The sequence below is a fragment of the Melanerpes formicivorus genome, unplaced genomic scaffold (genome assembly GCF_026170545.1).
Source record: "Melanerpes formicivorus ecotype bairdi unplaced genomic scaffold, bMelFor1.0.p_v2 SCAF_3, whole genome shotgun sequence".
Lineage (NCBI taxonomy): Eukaryota > Metazoa > Chordata > Aves > Piciformes > Picidae > Melanerpes > Melanerpes formicivorus.
This window is the reverse complement of record NW_027142355.1, coordinates 16,506,478-16,527,992: the sequence shown is the minus strand read 5'-3', so window position 1 is coordinate 16,527,992 and position 21,515 is coordinate 16,506,478. Positions and strand designations below refer to the sequence as shown.

The following is a 21,515-nucleotide window of genomic DNA, read 5'->3' as shown; positions in this document are numbered from 1 at the left end:
GTCTGAATGACTGTAACTTTGTATGGTACATATGGAGCTGAAAATAGAAGCATCATCTTTCTCAACAATAACATCACTTCAGATGGAGCTTAACAGCTGTCTATATGTACCCCACATATCTGAACATGTGACAGACTTGAGACACAAGATATAACATAAAGTAATTAAGTGTTGAACTGAGCAATGTTCTGGTTTGTGTCTGAGTGGCACGTGGCATAGTTTGATAGATAAAATGTATGCTATTTTTTTGAGCTTTCTGGGTTGTAGATTATTCTCTGGCTTTCTCTGTGTTAGCCTTCTGTGATCTTTAGACTGCCTGACACTAAGATGTTTTTCATTCCTACTCATACTCATTTTGTTGTGAATTTTCCTGGAGTGATGATACAGGAAATCCCATGTAGAAGAAATCTCAAGCTAGCTGGTTTGACTGTCTCCTTCCCTAATCAATTCTGTCTTGAGAGTATGTTGTGTTCCAGCTGTTGATTTTAATGTCTGTACTGTAACATGCACAAGTGGTAAAGCTAAAATATGCTGGGTGAAACATGGGTCAGTACTTAAAATTCCCACAACCCATTCCTTTTTCTTTCCAAGTAAAAGTGTAATCTGTATTAATAAAGAGTTTAAAAGAAGGAATACTTTATTCTTAAGGCAAATTATCTTTTTTTTAATCTCTTTCTTAACTCCAATTATTAGTGAAAGACTTGCAACATATCCACTGTCCCAGCTCCTGAGTTCCTAACATAAATTTATGACACTGTATTAATTAGTTTAAATACTCCATATCAGTGGTCTTTCTCCTGTGACACTCATTATCCAAATGTGTTTTGTTAATAATCAAGTTGCACAATATTAAGCTATATAAAGTCAGAAGTGTATAAATCCATGCAAAATCATCATTTTTACAATTTTTCAGTATATTGAACACACATATCCCCCCACAAACCTACATTTTGAACCACAGTTACCTGATGGTGTGTGAAGCCCTATGCCCCCACTAAGAATCAGAGTACAGTGATTTTTAAGATGATCTTTTTCAAAAACATCTATATATTGTGCTTTTAGCAGTTGCTTCCTAAGCTGACATACCACTACTGTGTTCATAAAGGTCTGTACTGGGACCAGTGCTGTTCAATATCTTCATCAGTGTTATCAACAGTGAGATTGCGGCACCCTTAGCAAATTTGCAGGTGATACCAAGCTGACTGGTGGAGTCAATAAGTCTGAAGGGTGAGATGGCATCTAGAGGGACCTGGACAGGCTGGAGAGGTGGGCTGAGAATGTCATGAGGTTCAATAAGGCAAAGTATAAGGTCCTGCACCTAGGTTGGAGCAATCCTAGATATGAATACAGGCTGGGGGAAGGCTTGAAATTAGAAAAGAGAAGATTTAGACGGGATGTTAGGAACAAGTTTTTTAACATGAGGGTGGTGGAACACTGGAACTGACTGCCCAGGGAGGTAGTTGACATTCAAGAATGTCAAGAAGACATTCAAGGTCAGGCTCACCAAGGCTCTGAGCAACCTGACCTAGTGGAGGATGTTCCTGCTCAGGAACAGACTAGACAACCTTTGGAGGTCCCTTCTAACCCAAACCATTCTATGATTCTATAATTACAGCAGTCTGCCACAGTCTTTCCATCACTGTCACTGACCTCTTTATACAACATCACCTCTAAGGTTTTTCTTAAAGGTTTCATTAAGTCACATCCATACTTCTCCCCTTTTCACCTACTTTCCATTCAACCATCACATCCCCAATGCTGTTCTCTATATGTACACAAGTTAACTGGGCAAGATTGCTGCAGACTCAAGAGGTGTAGCAGGGTGGAGTAGGGTTTATTTTAGGAAAAGGCTTTTCATGCAGAACTTTTCCATGTGTGTGTCTGCACACACATACATGTCCTGGTACTGAGTTTCTCTTTAAGCGGTTGGTTCATTATGAGCATGACTCTGTCTGGGTTATCACATGGTATTTTTTTCTATTCTGCAAGATAAAAATCCATGTGGTGGTGCTGAGAACTGCAGAAGGCTAATGAAAGTTTTAATGTAGCTTTGTTGAAAAGGAATCTTATCAGTCATATTAGAATTATGCATATCTGTTATATAAAACTCAAGTGGCAGCTTGTCTCTTTCAAATTTGGCATGGACGGTGTTATCTGATACTTTCAGTTTTGTTGATCTTCAGTTCCAAACCACCTCATTAATAGTGATTGATTCAGGCTATCACATATAGGTTGATGCTGCACATAGTATAAAATGCTTAATTAAGGCAACAAAGACACACTGTCACTTACTATAGAAAGCAAATTTTGTTTGTTTCAGAATGAAGGCAAGAGAGTCACACTGCATTTTACTTATTCATAGAATGACAATACTACATATGGCATAACTGGTTGAAATTAGGCATGAGAAGATTTGCCCTATCTCAGTCTCCCCATGCATTAACTGTGCATTCACTCAGGAATTTGGCATTTCAGTGAGTTGTGAGTTTATTGTATTATCCTAGAATTCAACAACTGAAGGGATGAAACTTTTGAGTTGATTGTATTCTCCTTGAAATCCACAACTGAAGGGTTGAAGCTTTCTGTAATGAGCAATTTAATATCTAGGCCATGCCTGCTAATTTTTATGTCACCTATTCTTTAAAGTATCCAATTCCAAAAGGTCCTTTTGTATTTGTTTCTATTTAAGCACCTGTTTAAAGAACTTTCCCTGACTTTTTATAAGGCAAACCAAGCCCTTTTGGTATAGAAGTTTTTTCCTAATGTCCAATGTAAATCTCTCCTGGTGTATCTTGATGCCATTTCTTTCTGTCTTATCAGTTGTGACTTGTGAAAACAGACCAACACACACCTCTCTACAACCTCTCTTGAGGTTCTTGTAGAGACTTATAAGGTCTCTCATCCTCCTGTTCATTAGACTAAACAACCCCAGCTCCCTCAGCTACTTCTCATCAGACATATTCTTAAGACCCTTCACCAGCTTCATTGCCCTTCTCCAGACATGCTCCAGCACCTCGATATCTCTCCTATACTGCTGCACCCAAAAAGTGAACACTGTACTCAAGGTGTGGCCTCACCAGTGCCGAGTAGGACAATCACCACTCTAGTCCTGCTGGCCATACTATTTGTGATGCAGGCCAGGGTGATGTTGGCCTTGGTCACCTGAGCACACTGATGGCTTGTGTTCAGCTGGCTGTTGATCAACACTCTCAGGTCCCTTTCTGCTGAGCAGCTTTCCAGGCATTCTGAACCAAGCTTGTAGTGCTACATGAGGTTGCTGTGACCCAAGTGCAGGGGTTACAATACATGGCCTTCTTGAAGCCTGTATGATTACCCGCAGCCCATCAATCCAGCCTGTCCTTTTCTATCCTCCAGCAGATCATCACTCCCATCTGACTTGGTGTTGTCTGTAGACTTGCTGAGGGTGCACTCAATCTTCTTGTTGTTAAGATTATTTATATATACATTTATATACATAGAATGAACCAGGTTGGAAGAGACCTTCAAGATCATCGCGTCCAACCCACCAACCAATCCAACCTACCTAAACAACTAAACCATGGCACCAAGCACCCCATCAAGTCTCCTCCTCAACACCTCCAGTGATGGTGACTCCACCACCTCCCCGGACAGCCCATTCCAATGGGCAATCACTCTCTCTGTATAGAACTTCTTCCTAACATCCAACCTAAACCTCCCCTGGCACAGCCTGAGACTGTGTCCTCTTGTTCTGGTACTGGTTGCCTGATACAGATACTAAGCACTGAGCCCTGGGGAATACTATTTATGACTGACTTCCAACTGGGTTTAACTCCATTCGCCACCACTGTCTGGGCCTGGCCATGCAGCCAGTGTTTGATCCAGTAGTGTGTGCCCATCCAGGCCTAGGACAGCCAGCTTTTTTTCACAAGGATCCTGTGGGAAACAGTGTCAAAGTCCAGACAGACAACATTGTCTTGGTTTGAGCTGGAAAACACCTCTGCACAGAAAGTATTTCACCCCAAAGGAGTAAAAATAAAAACACTTACACAGAATTGGAGGTTAAATAGAAATACTATTTCCAAAAATAGACAAAAGCATACAAAGCATTCAGGGAAAAAGGAATATATACACAAGTCCCCCACACTGGGCTGACCTGCACAGTAAGAAAATAGCTTGCCAAAAAGGCTGCAGAAGGCTGCACTCCCCCACAAACCAAAGAGATAATAGCAGCCACACGTGGCAGGAGCAGAGGGGAGGGAGAAAGAGACAGAACAGGCTGTGAGCATGCCTATATAGGAACTGCAGGATTACAGGATGGAATAACAAATTACAATTTCCTGTGTCCACCCTCTGGGATGGACTATCCAGCCCCTTGGACTCTACCACTGGAGGACTTTTATCTCTGTGGTAGGACACTTAGGCTTTAACCTGCAACAAACATCCACAGCCTTTCCCTCATCCACCGAGTCACATTGTCATAAAAGTAGATAAGGTTTGTTAAGCAGGGCCTGCCCTTCATGAACCCATACTGACTAGGCCTGATTGCCTGACTATCCTGTATGTGGTGTGTTATGGCACTCAGAATGATTTGTTCTGTGATCTTCCCTGACACCACAGTCAGCCGGACAGGTCTGTAGTTCCCTGGGTCCTCCTTTTGGCCCTTCTTGTAGATAGGCTCACATTTGCTAATCTCCAGTCTATTGGGACCTCTCCACTAGCCAGGACTGCTGATTAGTTGTGAAGAGTGGCTTAGTAGGCACATCTGCCAGCTCCTTCAGTATGCTTGGGTGTAACCCATCTGGCCTCATAGACATGTATATCTAGGTTCAGCAGCAACTAATGTAATTAAACTGGTACAACTAAATGTATTTTTAAAAATATTTAAGTATTAGGAAGTTATTTTAAAATATGGTCAAAATATTAGTCTCTCAATGTTTATTCAGCCAGCTGGTAGATGAGTGTTAGCTGAACATTAAAGCATTAGTGGATAAAATTGTTTCAGATGGCATGGGACATCTTTGAATAGAAAGATTTGCTGATGCACTAGTGGAAAAATCAGATGAAAATATGTGGGAAACTTTGCACTGGGGCTCAAAGGAGAGCATTACAGAATTTCTGTATTAGGCAAGAGAATAGGCTGAAACAAACAGACAGTGGTACAAGAGGTATGCATGCAGCAGCCTAAACAGATGACAGGTTAAGAAGGAAATTCATATTTCAAGCAACAGAGCTACAGTCCATTCAGATAACAAGAACTATGTGGTCATATACTGAAGAAGCATAATAGAGGGAAGGGATATGAAAAGGGAAATGAGAAAGTGAAAGGGTAGGTGGACTGTAAACATCATTTCAGCAAGTAAAAACCCTGTAAACGTGTAAAGTAGTCCAGACTGCTACAGATATTGTAAGGAAGGCTTATGTTCTTCAGAGATCATTGGTACCTGAGATGGAAGAGCACTGTTTGAGGGAGAATTTCAAAAGCAAGAATTATTGTATGTAATTAAGAAGGTCTTTTTGTATAGCATTTTGGAAAAAAAATATCAGTTTTGAAAAAAAGCAAGAAAAATAATCTTCCAAGTGAGAGATGAGTATTCTGGTGAGAAACAGAAAATACCCCTGCCACTACTTTGAAAGTGATTTGTATTCAAAATCCTAATGCATTTTAAAGAAAAGGCTGAAACCTGCTCTGTCACATCTTCAGGAAGTCACAGTCACATTCTTTAATATTTTGCACTATACAGGACAGAATTTAACTTTCAAAATGGATAGGTGAATAGACAGCAGTTGATGTTTTCTGTCCTGACTTCAGCAAGGCACTTGATGCTATCTCCTGTAACACCCTCTTAGGCAAACTCAATAAAAGTGGATTAGATGATTGGACCATGAGATGGATTGGGAATCTGGCTCAACAACAGAGTTGTACGGAGAGTTGTGCCGAGGCCACTTGAAAGCCTGTGTCCAGTTGTGTTTCCCAGGGATCAGTACTGGGTCCAGTTTTGACTCCAGAGCTAGATGCAGTACTCCAGGTGAGGTCTCCCCAGAGCAAAGTGGCAGAATCACCTGTCTTGTCCTGGCGGCTATGCTGCTATTGATGCAGCCCAGGACACTATTGGCCTGGGCCACAAGTACACACTCTTGGCTGGTGTTCAGCTTCTCATGCACCAGCACCCCCAAGTCTTTTTCTACAGGGCTACTCTCAATTTCATCATCCTTCAGCCTGTATTGATATCTAGGATTGTCCTGCTCTAGGTGCAGGACCTTGCACTTTGCCTTACGGAACCTCATGAGATTCCCCTCAGCCTACCTTTTCAGCCTGTCCAGGTCCCTCTGGATGGCATCCTGTCCTTCAGACTTATCACATGCACCACGCAGTTTTGTGTTTGTCTTGTTTCTTTTTTTTTGTTTTTTATTTGGGGGGGTATAGAACTGAATTTTGTCATGATTCATTTTATTATTATTAAATCATGTATAGGATAGGTGGTATCTCTAAATCTGTGTGCGTGCAATGTTTCTCACAAACAGTCCTGAGATTTCAGATGCAGTATATCAAGAAGTACCATGAGTGGGCGTGCACAGTGATTGCATTAATTGTTAGCTGTGAAGGACGTTCTCTGTTACATGATTCTGTATCAGACTTAGTCTTTCAGCCATGCCAGGATGTTTGCTAGGTGCTGACAGCAGGCATCATCAGTGCCTGCTTGTGTCATAATGGAACATTCCACTTGCAACAAGAGGCAAGGTCAGGTTGCTCTGAGCACACTGATGTATGGCAATATTGAGTTCCCGTTATTAGGCAGTAGTTATTAATATTTTTCCCAATAAAAAAGGAAAAGGAAATGAATGTGAAGCATTTTCAGTCATGAATCTCCCTCCTCTAAGATGATCTAAAGGCACACAGCAGGTGAGCAAATGCAAAAATCACTTCATCTGGTTGACTTACTAAATCATTCTCATTTGGAATTTTCATACCCTTGAGAAGATTGTAGAATTAGATGTCAATTTTGTATAACTGATAATCCCAGAAAGGAAATGTGTTCTACTGAAATTGAGGGTTTCTGATTGTTCAATCATTTCCCCCACGTCCTTATCCCTTTGCTATTATACCTCTTTGCAACTGCTTAATTCCAGTGCTTAGCAAGCTGTGCAAGCACTGGAGTTATGGGACAAAATAATAGGGGGAGTAAATATGCTAAGGAGAGAGATAATACATTGTGTTATAATACTATAATACTCTGATAAGACAACATCACCTGAGTACTGTGTCCAGCTCTGGAGCCCTCAAGACAGGAAGGACATAGACCTGATGGAGCAGGTTCTGAGGAGGGCCATGAAAATGGTCAGATGGCTGGAACACCTCTACTGTGAGGACATGCTTGAGGGTGTTCAGCATGGAGAAAAGAAGGATGCAGGAAGACGTAATAGAGGCCTTCTAGTACCTGAAAGAGGGCCTACAAGAAGGCTGCAGAGGAACTGTCTACAGAAGGCTGCAGGGATAGGATGTGGGGCAATGGTTTGAAATTAGAAAAGAGGATATTTAGATTGGATGATAGGAACAAGTTCTTTAACATGAGGGTGGTGGAACACTGAAGTGAGCTGCCCAGGGAGGTAGTTGAGGCCCCATCCCTGGAGATATTCAAGAGGCTCACCAAGGCTCTGAGCAAACTGATCTATTGGAAGATGTCCCTTCTCATAGGAAGGGGGTTGGACTTGAAGACCTTTGGAATTCCTTTCCAACCCCAAACATTCTGTGGTTCTATGATTTTCAAAAAAAGACTATTTGCATGGAGAAAATAAATGCCAGAGTACCTGACTAAAATTAATGTTGGAAATAGTCAATGGAATGTTTCAATGGGACCTTAGCTAGTATTTGTGGCATTTCTTTTCCAGGGTTTATAAGGCAAACAGAAAATAAATAAATAATTTTAAAAGGCCTAGTTTCACAATATGAACAGTAAATGTCTATCTAATTAATCTTTTCCTTTCCAGCTGCTCAGCTGCCTCCAAATGTTGTTTTCAATATCAAATAAATGCCTAAAATGGTTTTAATCAAGAATACAGAGAGAACTTCTTTGACAAGTCCTTTGTCTGGTTCCTGATATAGGCCACAAAATGGACAAGGAAATCTCAGGAATGCTAAATGATGAGGGAGAAGTAGTTAGGAAGAAGTAGTTTAGGGAAAGGAGGGATTTAAATGTTTTCCTTTTCAACAAAGAATCTTTGCAAAGTTTATTTTGTGAAACCGAGGAAGGAAACAGATCGGCTGAACAAATAGCACCTAGGTAGTCAAAGTGAAACATTCAATGGCGGAATTATTAAACAATTGACAGTGTCATTTCTTCATCTGGGAGACAGGATGAGTGACTAGAAAATCATCCGATCCAAATTGAATTCTTGCTGAAGTGGGGTGTTTTGGCGAAGAAAGCACTTGTAATGGAACAGGAGAAGCAACCAGTCTATCATCATCCATTGAGACAGAGATGCAGCCACAAACCTTCATCACAGAAGTGAATTTGCCTGCTCTTTGGGGATTTTCCAGATAAAATCCATCTTTTCCTTTCAGCAGATTGAGCTGAACAGTCAGCAACTGCACTGCACTCTATTGGAGGCATCATATTAATTTACATGTACCATTTAATTTAAAGGTACCATTTATATTAGTGAATTACATGGGGTCAAGGCATGGACTTGGACAATGTTCTGCAATCATTTATAGGTTTTAACTATTAGCTAAACCTGGCACACTCCCACAGTAGGTGCTGGAACTGCTCCTGGGGCAGCAAGGAAAGGAAACAAAACGTAAGAAGCAACATTTTAAGTTCTATGCATGTATATGGGCTCTGTTGTCACAGTTGCTATTATGGCTGAAGAGTGGTCCAAGGCCAAATTTTTGGTAGGGTTGACACAGCCAGATTGACTCTAAAATTCAAGCACATCACTGGGAAGTCCTACCAGTGTTTTTGAAAGCACATCTTTCTCTTTCTTACTGCTATTCTTGAGGTTAATGTAAAAAGCTAATAAAACAGAACTGATTTATACCTACAGCTAGAAAATGTTGAAAGACTTCCCTGTATTTGTGGAGACAGAGCACATAGTCTCATCATCATTATATCATATACCTACAGTAAGTTATTGTAAGCACAGTGAATAGACTTATCCTGCTTGTGCTTCTGTGATACATTTGGCTTGTCTAAGATTAAATATAAACTAGGTAAAGATTTAAAGGATCGTATAATTAGCAGTCCATCTATCTAATTCAATTTCACAGAGAGAGATTAGCAGGTATCGGCATATTTATAACTTCATACATACTTCAGTAAGTACAGTGAGCTGCTGTAGCTCCACAAGGTGGCACTGAGGAGATGTAGAAGAGTGTAACGTAATTAGTAATTTTATAATTCTGTGAGAGTGTTAATTCAGAAATTTTTCAATATATTAACCATGTTAACCATAATGATTTCAACCTCTGCACCAGAAAATAACCCCAGTTTCATGCAGATGTGTTTTCTTTGTGAGAAAACAAACAATCAAAAAAGCAGGATGAAAACCTTTTTTTTCTTGTTTTTATTTTTAAAATACTGTATTCTCAAAAGAGATTTCAGGAGTTAATGCCTTTAAATTTAAAGATTTCAGAGTGAAGATGTGAGTTTCATTGTATGCATATGTTATAATCCTCAATTGTTAGTTGTTTTACAGAGAAATTGCATATAACTCCACCACACATCGGTGTTCTCGGTTCTGTTTTTGAAATATATTAAGACCATTAGATGGTTTTGGGGCCCAGTAGAAATACATCTAGTAAAAATATATTATATATATGTGTATATATATCTTCTATCAGTGTAGAATAATGTCCAAAGTAAATGAGAGTCTCCAAAAATATCCTAATACGTAAAAAAACCCCATAATTTATCTTTTTATTTTAAGATAAAAGGATTAACATTACTTTGTAATGTGAGCTAATTTTTAGAGTGTCATTATTTCTTTCCTTTATTAGTCTATAATTACACAGACTATAATTAGATGATGAATTCATAAGTTAGTGTTACAGCTTGAAGTTTGAGGTTGAATTGGAGTGAAAGAAAGATATTAATAATAGACTACAACTATACATGGAAACTCTGGGAGAAATAATTAACTGAGAATAAATGTCTAGAAAAGCAGTTCAATAGACCTGCTTTATTAGTCTTTAAACACAGGCTTCAATTAGAGCATTTTTCCATTGATATCAAGGGGATTACTTGCATAGTTAAATGTCATGATGAATCAAAGCATAGAGGGTCAAATATAGAAGCACTTGAGTAGGCCACAAACACTTGAGGACCACAAAAATGATCACGGGCTGGAACACCTCTGCTCTGAGGATAGGCTGAGGGAGCTGGGATTGTTCAGCCTGGAGAAGAGAAGACTTCGGGGGGACCTTGGCCCTGCCTTCCAATACCTGCAGGGGTCCTACAGGAAGACTGCAGAGGGACTTTTCCTAAGGGTGTCTAGGACAAGGGGGAATGGTTTGAAGCTGAGGGAGAGTAGGTTTACAGTGGATCTTAGGTAGAAGTTCTTCATCAAGAGGGTGGTGAAACTCTGGAACAGGTTGCCCAGCAAGGTTGTGGATGCCTTCTCCCTGCGGGTGTTCAAGGCCAGGTTGGATGAGACCTTGAGAAGCTGAATCTAGTTGACAGGTGTCCCTGGCTGTGGTGGTGAGGTTGAAGTAGATGATCTCTAAGGTCCCTTCTAACCTAAGCCATTCTATGATTCTATGTTTTATGAAATGCATTCATACTTTCTTCCTGTCTACAAATTCAAAGATGTTGTCATGGTCCGGAGACATTAGATGTCTCGGTCCGGAGACACAGTTCTTTTAAATATTCCCGTGTTGTGAAATTAAAGGCACAAACGAGGCCAAAGTATCAACAGCTAGACTATTTATTAGATAAAGTGGACATAAGAAGGGAAAGGGAGAAAATGGAGAGAGAGAGAGAGAGAGAGAGAGGGAGAGAGGAGGGAAGGAATTAGAAGGAGAAAGTCAGAAAGAGATTATATTACTAACGGTCAGGGGTGGTGAGAGTCCAAGATGCGTTGCGTTGCCCCGTGATGTTATGGTGCCGTCTTCTCTCTTCTTCCTTGACAGTGTCACTCAGGTCTTTTATACAGTTTTTTAGTCCTCAGGCAGGTGTTGGTATGTCAGGTATTCCAGAGGCAAGGAAATAATCCAGGTATCTGTTCCCCCGGAAATCTTTCTGTGTATCGCTGTGTATGTGGGCAAGATTTTTGGATGGAGGCGAGGGGGGCCTCCGTCCCCCCCCCTCCATTCAGACAAGTCTTCCCACATTCCTTTACACAGGTGGTGGAAACCATCGTATCACCCTGCCCAAGGTACTTGATGGGCGGGAACCGCCCTGTCCAAAAAGCGTGATGGCTGGGTCGTTAGGTCCATTGTTGTCACCCTGCCCAAGGTACTTGATGGGCGGGAACCACCCTGTCCAAGATGGCTGGGTCGTTAGGTCCATTGTTGTAGTCCGACGTTATCATGATGCAATCACAAGCTGATTTGCATCCAGGATTGGTAGACAGGATTAGTCCGATGTGGTAGACAGGATTCTTTCCAGTGGCTCTGCTATCAGTTTATCTTTGTTGATTTACATTAAGAGAGACAAACTTCTCGTCTTCCACACCACCCCGTCAATCAAAGATAACAGTGAGAAAGTGGACATAGAGAAAGAAAAGAAAGGAAAGGAAAGGATTTTTAAACAATTTTTACAATACATTTTGATCGCCTAATGGCACGAATCTGTTTTACATCGTCATTAGTCACAAATTGCATATTAGATACTACATGTTGAATCAAATGTATAAAACAGGGAATAATACAGGGTAAAAGGAGTAACAAGGCCAAAACACATAACAAATAATACAACAATTGTTTCATCCACGGTCCTCCTGGGAGCCAGGAGAGCCAGCTCATATCCCATCCCTCCCAAGTTTGGACAGGGACATGTGTTAGCTTCCTCAGTCCAGATGATATTTTCTTTACTACTTTTCCATTGTCATCAATTTGTAGACAGCAGTTAGAATCATTTAATTTCCCACAGACCCCTCCTTCTTCTGCTAACAAATAATCGAGAACCATCCTATGTTGTAGAATGGCTGTTCACATCTGTGTAGCTTGATCTGCTAATAAATCTAGGGCATGAGCTGTCTCATTGCTGATTACTTCTAAGAGGGCTTGCAGCCTTATGATACGGTTTAAGTTATAGATTGGTTCTCGAGCACCACTAATCCTTTCGTAGGGGTTCCAGGTGGCAGGACCATAATATTCAATAATCCTTTGGGGGGTCCATTCACCCTTTCCCCATTGTTGACCACTACCCCTGGTCAAGTGAGTGGAGATGGACCTCTTCCTTTTTCCCAGGTTATCATATACTTTGATCCCCAGGGCATTTCCTTCTCCACCTGGGAGTAAGAAAAACAATGGGTGGATTAGTCCAACATAGCATATCCCGGTCCAATTCCGTGGTAATTTTTTATAGGCCCGGTGCCCGCATATCCAATAATGGCCTTTCAGTGCAGTAGTTCCATTTTCAAACAGGCCTGTGGGGGTTGTAGGCATCTGGAAATATGTAGAATTTGTCATGCCCAATGGATTAGGGAAAAGGACATGGTTCCATCTCCCCTCAGGGTGAGCATGACCCACCATTGTACAATACCAAGCACCCGAATCATTTTTCCACTCACACGATTGGTAGAGGAGTGGACCAAATCTTTCTCTGAAATCATATATACGAGACACATTTTCTCTTGACCAAAACCCCTCAAAGTCCTTAACTCCCCCAGTTTTATTAACCCACATCCACCCAGATGTGTGCCTAAAACTGGGTCTTTTCTTTTGGTTTTGTAATCTCAGATTACGATATGTAAATGTCCATTGACATGTACTTCTACCTACAAAAACACCACCAGGTTGTGTGCGGTTTAGACAATAGATTCCTTGGCCTGGATACTGGACTGGCCATGGGGCTGTATCTTCTTCAGTCCAAAAGGTGTTTTTGTCCACTTCACTAAGGGAGCTTACAAGCCATTTGGGAGCTACTGGAGTCGAAACCCAAGGCCATGCTTCGAATCCCTGCGGCCCACCACACACCCAACAGTTCGTAAGGTTGTACACAGAGGACACTTCTTCTGCCAGCTGCATGAATAGATTGGTTACAAGAAACCCCTCATTAGGGTCTGAGGGGGCAGATGCAGAAATATCAAGGGTTAATGCTCCAAGGGTACACCAAAATAGAAAGACAAACATCTTGTTCATATCATAGGGAATATCACATGGATAAAGCAGTTTCCCAGAAGGTCATGCAGATGATCAATGCAGATGATCAACAGCTCCACAGGTTCTCTAAGGCAGACCTCGGGTCTTTCACCTAGAAGGAAAAAAAAAAAAAAAACGGACTCGGTCCATTTTAGGGAACCGGTAGATAGTTATTATTAGAAAGATGGAATAATCCACCTTGTATTAATCTTGAATTCTTTTCCATGAGCATCTTTTGCCCTCCAGGTATATTTATTAATTGGAGTTTCGAGTACCAGGGGTATTGTTCCCACAGTGGGGAGTTCAACCAAAACTGGTTGGCCTGGAGAGTATGAGGGAGATTTGGAATGCTCAAGTATGGTTGGTATGATTTCTGGGGCTTTGGGGCAAAAGGCTGTAATTTTTGGGCATCCGTTTACCCCCCAACGGCAATTAACACTGGTCAATGCTTCCCTTAGCCGCTCAGCCCATCCTGGCATATGAGGTTTAAGAAAGCGTTTTAACAGACCGTTGGTTCGTTCCACGATTCCATTTGCTTGTGGGTAATAGGGGGTATGATATACCCAAGTAATTCCTTCCTGGGTTGCCCACTCTTGAACTGTTTTGGCAGTGAAGTGGGAACCATTGTCTGATTGGATGGACTGTGGTTTAGGGAATGTACCAAACCACCCCTTCAGTGCCTTTACTGTGTTTTCCCCAGTTGCTCTGGCAAATGCCTCAGCCGAGACCAATCCTGACACTATTTCTACCCCGACCAACACATATTGCTTCCCTTCTGATTTTCGGAAAGGGCCAATATAGTCCACTTGCCAAGCTTCCCACAGCCCTTTCCCCTCTCTTAGGTGCAGGGGGTCATTTTCCAGAGGGTGTCTTTCCAAACGGGTGCGGCATTGGTCACAAGCAGAGACACAAGTCTTGCACTCTTCTCTGCTAACTGGCCAACCCCTTGCTTGGGCCTCACAATACAGATCTTTTATTCCAGAGTGTTTTCTTTTCACATGCAGCCATTCTAGCAACCGTTCCCAATTTTCTGTTATTTGGGTGTTTTGCAGGGGAGCCAATCTGGCTAGTTCATCTGCTCTGCCATTCCATTGGCTAGCAGAGGAACCATCCTCTTGGTGGGAGGCCACCCATCCCACTGCGAATTTTCCCTTTTTAGCAATGGCCAGAATATCTTGCCATTTCTCCTTCTGCCATACAGGTATTCTATTAACTTCCCAGTCATTCTCCTCCCAGAAGAGTATCCATTCAGTACAGCCCTTAAATACAGCATAGGAGTCAGTATAGATGTGGACAGGAGAAGTAGATTCAGCCTCATGCTGAAAAACACTCCAGACTGCAATCAACTCCCCCACTTGAGCACTACCTTCCCCTTCAGTAATTATCTGTTCATTGGTATCCACACTGAGTGCCACAGATCTGTACTTCCAGGTCTTCCCTTCCCGCTTAGAGGAGGCATCTGTGAACCATGCATTCAGTATCTGTCCAGAGAATGTAGGTGCTATTTGTATTACGGAGGACGGTTTGTTAGCCTCCCAGTCTGGACCCATTTCCTCCTGGAAGGTCAACATTTTGGTGGTTCCCTCAGATACTGAAAAGATGTCACAGTAGTGCTCTATCTGGGCATACCATTTCCTCACAGAGGCTCTTTGGGCCACCCCTTCAGGTGGTGGTGTTCCTGCCAGAATTGTCTTAATTACTTTGAATGGGCCTCTAAGCACTATTTGTTGCTGTTTAATGGTCTTCTCAGCTTCCCGCAGGGCTAAACTAACCACAAACAAACCCTTTTCCCACACCGTGTATCTTTTTTCTGCATCCTTAAAACTACGACTGTAAAATGAAATTGGTCTGACAGGGGCTTCTGGACCCTTTTGCCATAAGTGTACTGATAAGCCAGACTTAGCAAATCCCCATTCAATGTGCACAGGGTCAGTAGGGTGAATAGGACCAAGAGCTTGGTGGGCAGTGGCTTCAAATATTAGCAGCTGTAATGCTTCTTCGTGGGGCTCTTCCCACTGCCACTGAACGCCTTTGCGTAACAAATCATATAGGGGTCTTGCAATAATTGAAAAATCAGGAATATGTTTCCTCCAAAACACAAGTAATCCTAGTGCATGTTGCAAATCCTTTTTGGATTCTGGCATTTTGATCTGGTCCAGGGAGGAAAGGGTGTCTGGTGGAATACAGGTCATTCCCCCCTTCCACCAGATTCCCAAAAACTTCACTTCACTTGAGGGCGTCTGTACTTTCTCAGGTGGTATTCTCAGCCCCAAATTTTCTAGATGTGAAATTATATTATCCTGGGTTACTCGTACCCCTTCAATATCTTCTCCTGCTACCAGAATGTCATCAATATATTGGTAAACACTGACCCCTGGCTCTAGTTGGACCTTTTCCAGTTCCTGTGCCAGCGCATGGTGGGCAAAAGTGGGTGAGTGCTTAAATCCCTGTGGGAGACGTGTGAATGTGAATTGTTGACCACCCCATGTAAAAGCAAAGCGGTTTTGGTCCTCAGGTTGCAGCGGGACCATAAAAAACATATCTTTCACATCCACTGTACCCATAATCGAGTGTGCTTTCTCCTGTATTGTAGCTATGAGTTCAGCAATATTTGGCACTGCAGCTGTTAGTGGTTCAGTATTGGCATTAAGCCTGCGGTAATCAATGGTCAGCCTCCATGTCCCATTAGGCTTTCGTACAGGCCAAACTGGGGAATTGAAAGCAGAGTGGGTGGGAACCACAATGCCCTGTTTTTTTAAGTCCTCCAGTACAGGCACTATTCCTTCTTTAGCTCCCAGAGGTATAGGATAAGGTTTAACATTTGTCAGCTTTGAGTGAGGTAGGAGAGGTACGGCTTTCAGCAGCCGAATGCTCATTATGGGAGACCCAAAAGACCATTTTCGCCCTTTGTTGTCTGACCAGGTTTTCCCTTTTAAAACGTCAAGCCCTAGGAGGTTAGTTGGAAACTCCCCTACGACCATTGACACCTTAGTGTCCTTATCTTCCCCCGGCAAGCGTAACCGGATGGTTGCTAATGCCTGTGCATGGGTTTGACCCAGGGCGTCTGCTACCAGCAATTTTTGTTTGGAGGGCACCACTCCACAATCAGTAGCATCCTTCGTTTTAATAGCTGAGATCTGAGCCCCGGTGTCTACTAAAAATGTAATAGGAATTTGTTTTGGTCCTACAATGCCAGTGATTAGTAAATCGCCCTGGCCATTTTCGGTGAGCTGACGAATATACATCCACCCTTCACCCCTCCGCCCACCATTGGGGGGTGAAGACTTCAGTTTCCCTGAGGCTGAAAAGAAGGCATGCCTTTATTCTCCTCAGACAGGTCTATTAAGGGGGGTGCAGTGGGCTCAATTTTCTGATTGGGCTCAGGCCAGTTCTTCACAATCACTTCTAATTGTTTTGTGTTTAGCCCATCTATCACTTCTTTGGGGATATTTTTCTTTAGACCTAAGTTCCACCAATATTGCCGGGTATTTGTGTGTTCCCTGCCCCCTGTTCCAAGCCGGCTGGGGGCACGGTTAAACCCCTGGGGACTTGAGGGCAAGTGGTTCAGTTTTACATGCCTCAAGCCCCTAGGGTCAGTTTTTTTAATTTCTTCAGGGATACTATATTGCCTGGCATAGTCTAATAACTCCCTTCCGACCTCCTCCCACGTCCATGGTTTCAAGTCAGGCTGGCTGCCTCCGTGTGCTAAATTATGTCTTAGAGCAGCCTGCATCCTGGAGGAAATTGGGGTATCAGCTATTTCTTTTTGGAGCTGGATGCCTCTTATTTTAAGCGAGTCGGGGAGGCCCCTAACCAGGGCAGTCATTCTGTTTGCGTCTACCAGGAGAGAAAGAGGGGATTCAAAATGATGTTTTAGTTCCCTTTCATATATCATCTGCAGGCATGCAGCCTTTTGCACATTCTCCATTATCTGATTCATCCCTCCCCGCAGAATTAGGGGTTCACCCCTCTCTTTTGGATCAAACCCCCCTGCCCAATAGGCAGCTCTTTGCGTAAGACTCCAGGGTCCACTTCTGTTTTTTGTAGTTAGAAAAACATTATCACCCCAATAGCCCATGGCTTCAGCTTCTGTTAACAGAATCTGATCACCTCCAGTTTTTGAAACTCGCCAGACATATTCCACCTCAGATTCCCCAGCAGAGCGTGCAAATTCTTTACGAATTTTGGCCAATTCAGTTGAGGAGAAAGGTGTTTCTTTGGTTGTGATAGTGGGGGTAACCTCCCCATCCTCATATAAAACTTCAGTTTTAATGAGAGGTCTGATATGCGCAGCAGCTTCCTTAGCCGCTGTCAATTCTGCCCGAGGATATATGGGGGCAGGCTCCAAGTAATTCACACCCTCTTTTGAGTCCAAATACGAATTTTGCCTCCTCTCCTTTTCCAATTGAATTTTAAGATCTGCCACTACGTCTTTCAAAGTGGCAACATGGCTTTGTAGTGACGAAACTAAGTCCTGCAAAGAGGAAATAGTTATATTTTCCTGTTCATGCCATTCATCTTTCTCTCTCACTGCAGCTGCTAAACAGGCGCCTAACACTGCACAAATAAAAGCTTTCCCTTTTCCGGTTTTTGCCTTGGCTTCCTTTTGCAGAGCCAAAATACGATCAGCCACACTCTGGAAATTATTCCAGTTTTCATAAGCCCAATCAAGACCTTGTATAGATGGGCGGGCCCCGTGAATTTCTAAAAGGTTAAAAAGCCTCTCACACCGGGCCATCTCTTTTGTTTCACAAAGCATTTCTTAATGGGGCACTAAGTTTCACAGCGGATTCAGATAAAAACACTGTTTGTACCAGCAAAATCTTCTCCAGGAAAAAATGCACAATAGATTTCCCAGGAGAGGTCACACACAAGAAAAAACAACAACAACTTGGGCTTCTCAAGGAAGTCACACTATTTCCCTGAGTGAACCCACACTTGCAAAAGCTTCTTAGCTTTTGTACCTCAAATTTTTTTTTTTGTTACACTAGGATAACAACCTTGTGATTCTTAGGGAAGAGTTACTCTGTTTCCCTGAGCGAACACACACCGGCAGAAGTTTCTTAACTTTTGCTGCAATACTGGGCTTCTCGGGAAAGCCACACTTTACAAATATCACCAACACTGGGTTTCCTAAAAGAGGGTACTGAGAATTCTCGGGGAGGTCACACTATAAAGTCAACAGTTGTACCCCAGATAATCTTCCCCGGGAATGCACACACAAATTTAAAGCAGGGTACAGAGGATTCTCGAGGAGGTCACACTATAAAACCAACAGTTGTACCCCGGATAATCTTCCCCGAGAAAGCACACACATTTAAAGCTTTTGAGAACTCCCACACAGTCTCTCTGAAAATTTCGCTTCGTCCTTCTCCGGCCACTTCCCTCGCGGGCGAGTGGAAACGCGAATCTGGACTCCACTCTCGCTTCGTACTAAAAGTACGTCTCAGGCACACACACACATTTCGGGGTTCTCAGAAATGCAGTAATTTTGCTGTGATACTTTTCACTGCACGGGAATCCTGCCGACTACGCCATTAAATGTCATGGTCCGGAGACATTAGATGTCTCGGTCCGGAGACACAGTTCTTTTAAATATTCCCGTGTTGTGAAATTAAAGGCACAAACGAGGCCAAAGTATCAACAGCTAGACTATTTATTAGATAAAGTGGACATAAGAAGGGAAAGGGAGAAAATGGAGAGAGAGAGAGAGAGAGAGAGAGGGAGAGAGGAGGGAAGGAATTAGAAGGAGAAAGTCAGAAAGAGATTATATTACTAACGGTCAGGGGTGGTGAGAGTCCAAGATGCGTTGCGTTGCCCCGTGATGTTATGGTGCCGTCTTCTCTCTTCTTCCTTGACAGTGTCACTCAGGTCTTTTATACAGTTTTTTAGTCCTCAGGCAGGTGTTGGTATGTCAGGTATTCCAGAGGCAAGGAAATAATCCAGGTATCTGTTCCCCCGGAAATCTTTCTGTGTATCGCTGTGTATGTGGGCAAGATTTTTGGATGGAGGCGAGGGGGGCCTCCGTCCCCCCCCCTCCATTCAGACAAGTCTTCCCACATTCCTTTACACAGGTGGTGGAAACCATCGTATCACCCTGCCCAAGGTACTTGATGGGCGGGAACCGCCCTGTCCAAAAAGCGTGATGGCTGGGTCGTTAGGTCCATTGTTGTCACCCTGCCCAAGGTACTTGATGGGCGGGAACCACCCTGTCCAAGATGGCTGGGTCGTTAGGTCCATTGTTGTAGTCCGACGTTATCATGATGCAATCACAAGCTGATTTGCATCCAGGATTGGTAGACAGGATTAGTCCGATGTGGTAGACAGGATTCTTTCCAGTGGCTCTGCTATCAGTTTATCTTTGTTGATTTACATTAAGAGAGACAAACTTCTCGTCTTCCACAGATGTCCAGCCTGCATGAGCCAGGGCCTATACCCAAAAGACTTTATAATGAAATCAGCCAATACAGGACAGGGGATGGAACACACAGGGAGGGAGGCTGGCAACATGTTTTTGCCATACTATTGTGAGCCATGCTGTGCCACTTGCCCTCATGGCCTGAGAAAGAAAATGGGTTATGTCCCATTTTATTTGCTGCATAAAGATACCCTAAGGAATACCAAAATTTTCCTCTAGCACGGAATTGGGAGTCTTACCCCTGCTGTTAAACACATAATTCTATTTCTTTTCTCTTTATTCTTCCTAGGAAGACAAACAAAGAAACAAACAAAACCACAAACAAACAAACAAAAACCCACCAAAATAAACAAACACTCCCACCTCCCCTGCCTCCCCCCTCCCCCCCAAACCAAAACCCCAAACAAAGAACAACAACAAAACCAACCAAACAAACAAAAAAGCTTTACTTTTATAGTTCTAACCCAAATTGTTAAGGACTACATCCCTGGACGTCCTAGCAGTTCAGAATGACAGATGATGGACTAGAATTGGGTGAAACTTTGTATTTGGCATTTCTTATTGGCTAAGCCTAGGTGGTTTCCTAAATAATATATGTGGTTTTCAGATTGTTCTCTGAGGTTCTGTTCTCAGTTCAAAGTGGTCATAAATGCTTTTTGGCCTTGGTTAGTTAGGAAAATTAAAAATCATTGTCAGATTTCTGCCCACAGATATAAGGGAGTAAGGAAAAAATTGCATTCTGAGTTTTAACTGTGGCAGCTTGATAACAACATAACATTTCCCTGACCTGCAGCAGAAAAGTATCAAAATGATTAAGTGGTTTAAAGGCTGCACTTACAAGAGATTTAGAAGATGCAGTGCCTAATGGAATATAGAAAAGCACTTTAATGATTTTATTTTCCTCTTATTTTAGAATTGTACTGATTAAATATAAACCACAAGTTATTTTTCATCATATCTGATAATCTATAAACACATTAGTGGGAAAAATAGTTTCCTGGGTAATGCTGGATTTACGGAATTATTTATTCTTCTTTACCACATCTTCTTTTTGTCTATGGTAGAAGGGATTATCTGCGAACAAATATGTGGAACATCTTCCTTATGAGGAAAGGCTGAGCTGGGTCTCTTTATCTTGAAGAAGAGGGGACTGCAGGGTGACCTCATTTGTGTTTATAAAGATGTGAAGGGTGATGTTGGAAGGATGGAGCCAGGCACTTCTCAGTGATGTCAAATGATAGGACAAGGGGCAATGGGTGCAAGCTGGAGCGTAAGAGGTTCCATGTGAACATAAGGAAAAACTTTTTCACTGTGAGGCTTCCCAAGAGGTTGTGGAGTTTCCTTCTCTGGAGAAATTCAAAACCCACCTGGATGTGTTCCTGTGTGACCTACTCTAGGTCATCCTGCTGTGGCAGAAGGGCTGGACTAGATGATCTTCCAAGGTCTCTTCCAACCCTAACATTCTGTGATTCTGTAGCTATTTAGCTGCTTTATAGAGGCTCGAATAAAATATTCTAAAATCTTACTGTCATCATGAAAATTGTAGCTGCATGATGTGATAAAATCACTCAGTCACTTTATCTACATGATAAAGAAAGATGCACACCTGCAGTCCTAGTGGGATTCTTACTGCCTACACCTAGCTGAATAAATCAGTCACATATGTCTCTTGACAGCTGACAAAGAGACATATATATCTCCAAAATTCAGGTAATCTCATCCTAAAGAGAAATTAAGAGATGCCCTCTCTAGTTGCAGCAGCACAAAATTCAAGGCAAATCATTTATCTGTCAAAAACTGGGCATGTTCATCCCC

The 21,515-nt window shown here is 42.4% G+C and overlaps 2 protein-coding genes across 8 annotated transcripts in view; one reads left to right on the top strand and one right to left on the bottom strand.

The window, feature by feature from the left end:
- Positions 1-21,515, top strand: part of CACNA2D1 (calcium voltage-gated channel auxiliary subunit alpha2delta 1) — a 372,424-nt gene that overhangs the window by 282,158 nt on the left and 68,751 nt on the right. The window lies entirely within an intron of this gene.
- LOC137456353 (uncharacterized) lies at positions 16,557-18,804 on the bottom strand. Its single transcript, XM_068167705.1, has one exon. The coding sequence runs from the start codon at positions 18,039-18,041 to the stop codon at positions 16,569-16,571; it is 1,473 nt and encodes a 490-aa protein (XP_068023806.1). The 5' UTR covers positions 18,042-18,804; the 3' UTR covers positions 16,557-16,568.